The sequence below is a fragment of the Cibotium barometz genome, chromosome 58 (genome assembly GCF_041138505.1).
Source record: "Cibotium barometz isolate CiBa-2024 chromosome 58, ASM4113850v1, whole genome shotgun sequence".
Classification (NCBI taxonomy): Eukaryota; Viridiplantae; Streptophyta; class Polypodiopsida; order Cyatheales; family Cibotiaceae; genus Cibotium; species Cibotium barometz.
Genome location: NC_141103.1, coordinates 29,126,545 through 29,129,559, shown reverse-complemented (window position 1 = coordinate 29,129,559; position 3,015 = coordinate 29,126,545). Strand labels below are relative to the sequence as shown.

Sequence of the window (3,015 nt, the reverse complement as noted above, 5' to 3'; positions counted from 1 at the left end):
GTTGTGTGGAACAATGCCAATGATCGATCAAGATTAAGCACTGAAAATCTTGTAAGATCAAGGTGTTCAAACAATCAAAATCAATCTTAAGGGCACAAAGACATATGAATTGTACTGAATCTAACCCAATGCAATGCAAGAAGAAGAATGTGGAATTAGCCGCTCGAAAAGGGGGGATTTTTTTTTTGCGAGCTTTTTTTGCCGAGCTTTTTGGAGCAATGAATAAGGAGTCCGAGCTTTGCAAAGGACCATGAACTTACTATGAGCTTTGTAAAGGACCAAGAACTTACTTACATATAAATAACAAGCTTTGAAAGATCAACAATATAAATTTCAATCTTTTGATCCACATCATACTTATTGATATAATTACATATATTCATATATGTAACTAAATTCATGCACCTCATACATATACACATACAGAATATACATATACATACATACATGCAAGAGCTACCTACATACATACTAACATATATACATACATACATACATACATACTTTCTTACTTACTTAAATATAAAAAACAATCATTTAAAGATAAAAAATATATATATCGATCTGTTAAGTTCCAAACCATGAAAATCTCGATTACAAAGTCTTTGATCCACATCATACTTATTGATATAATTATATATATACATATATCTACCTAAATTCATACACCTCATACATATACATATACATACATACATATATACAAGAGCCACCTACGCAGCACTAACATATATACATACATTGCATACATACATACTTTCTTACTTACTTAAATATAAAACACAATCTTTTAAAGATCAAAAATGTATATATCGATCTTTAAACTTCCAAACCATGACAATCTCGAATACAAAGTCTTTTGATCCACAAATTATAGCATTCTAATTATAGCATTCTTCTACATGTCATCCCGACCTAATGAGAAATCTCCGAGACATGCTTTGGCTACCTCCATGTCATTCTCTATCCCCATATAGTGCCTTTTTAACTCTTGGCATGCACGTCCCAAGCCTCCACATCCCGCAAAAACGTCCAAGACACTATCTCCTTCACTTGAGAAGGTCTCCACTAGCCACCTACAATGAAATACAATCATAAACGTGCATCTAAGTATTTTGAAAAAGTAGCTATGAAAATGACCAGAATGAAAATTATCTCACCTAAAGAACATAGGAGATCTTTCTGCACCACCTCGAATGTAGCGCTCCAAGACCATTGTGCGTTGGAATGGATGCTTCTTATTCTTCTCAAAAATGAAATTTCGTTGAGCATTGAATAACTTCTTTGAAACATTTTGCCCAGCCTCACGATCAATAATAGGGACATGGCAATTTACTCGATAGAACATACTAAGCGCCAATGTATCCACCTACCATAACGAGAAAACATTATGTTTGGATATCCATACCACATAACATGTATACACAAAGGGAAATATTTCAGAGATTATGACTTACCCATTCTCCATTGTCATACAAATAACTTGATTCCACATGAACAGACATTGTTCGATGCATGACCAATCCAACTTTCTTTCCCATGGAATATATTTTAGGAAGTTGATCCATTAGACTCAAACACACAAACCAACCCTCATCAGCCACAAACAAACCAACAAAACTGAGTGTGGCACGTATCAATGATGAAGAAACTTGATTCCATGAGGGACACCCATCTGTATCTACATCAACAACCTGTAAACCTGTAGGAAAGTCAGCCCATACGAGGCGAGCCACTGTATCTGAGGGAGCACCTCTATGAGATAGAGCCTTGGGAATCTTCATCAAGAATTCTTCCACACTACATAAAAGATTTATGATGTTTGGTTTTCGTAAGTACAACTTGGAAAACTAATTATATGGTGAAATTTTTCTTTTTACCTATCTGAGCCCTCCGAAAGAGTGTGGATGTCTACCAGCAATATGTGTGAAAAACATCTCTCACCTGCAAGTAAACAAGACAAAAAATGAGATGTATTTTGAAAGCACACACTTCTCAAAATAAGCTTGCAATGGAAAGTACTCTTACTAGTCATGTCCATGATGTCACGTTGTCCTGACACCTCCCCCTCTTGAAGATGCTCTGGAGGGTCTCTCTCTTGATCTTCATTTGTGGGGTCTCCCTCTTGAACATCATGCATAATGTCAAGACGTCTCTTTGTTCGCCTCTCACGTTGCACTTGAGATGATGTAGATGTATGCTCTTGGTGTGATTGTGGCACTCGTGACAGTGGTGTGGATGGTTTTGGGGCCACGCGCGAGGATCCAACTACTGGAGACTGGGTCAAGATTGTTGGCTGTGGGGAAGGTATTCTAGAGTCTTCTTGAGTTGGGGGCTCTCTTTCAAGCTTAGATTGGCAATTCTTAAATTCTTCAAGAAATAGATCAAGATAATTAGTAAAAAGGTAAAAATCCCCATACCTTTTTGTATATGTACGTAGATGTATATGTATCTATGTATATGTATATGTACATGTATGTGTATGTGTATATGCATATGTATATGTATATGTATATGTATATGTATATGTATATGTATGTAGGTATGTATCTATGTATATGTATAGGTATGTATATGTATGTAGGCATGTGTCTATGTATATGTATGTAGGTATATGTATCGATTTATATGTATATGTATGTAGGTATGTATATATCAAAACTTAACAATGTTTCTTTAAAATCTAACATGCCAAATCTTAAATGTAACATGAACTTTGTATGTATGTAGGAATTTAGTGTATGTGTGTAGGTATGTATTTATGTATGCATATGTATATATACATATGTATATACATATGTATTTGTATATGTATATATCTGTATGTATATGTATCTAATATGTATATGCATATGGATAGTTTACATATGTATAGGTAGGAAGGTTTACATAAACATATACATTTACATTTACATGCATATAATTCAGTAGAAAGCAAAAAAGTACCTTTTTCTAGGAGCTCCTCACTTGGAGGCACATGATTTAGAGGATAGTCCAACCACCAAGGACATCTCT

At 34.8% G+C, this 3,015-nt stretch overlaps 1 protein-coding gene across 1 annotated transcript; it reads right to left on the bottom strand.

Annotated features, from left to right (window-relative positions):
- Window positions 1-1,567: 1,567 nt before the first annotated feature.
- LOC147606117 (uncharacterized) lies at window positions 1,568-2,336 on the bottom strand. Its single transcript, XM_086792908.1, has 4 exons — window positions 2,029-2,336; window positions 1,881-1,944; window positions 1,622-1,800; window positions 1,568-1,572 (listed from the first exon to the last, which is right to left on the bottom strand). The coding sequence occupies exons 1-4, from the start codon at window positions 2,138-2,140 to the stop codon at window positions 1,568-1,570; spliced, it is 360 nt and encodes a 119-aa protein (XP_086649034.1). The 5' UTR covers window positions 2,141-2,336.
- Between the last annotated feature and the right edge of the window lie 679 nt (window positions 2,337-3,015).

Excerpts from the sequence above, each read along its gene's own strand:
- LOC147606117 (XM_086792908.1), bottom strand. The coding sequence starts at position 2,140 with ATGCATGATGTTCAAGAGGGAGACCCCACAAATGAAGATCAAGAGAGA. Across the intron at positions 1,945-2,028 it reads TGACATCATGGACATGACTA|GTGAGAGATGTTTTTCACAC; the intron begins GTAAGAGTACTT and ends GTTTACTTGCAG. Across the intron at positions 1,801-1,880 it reads CTTTCGGAGGGCTCAGATAG|TGTGGAAGAATTCTTGATGA; the intron begins GTAAAAAGAAAA and ends TCTTTTATGTAG.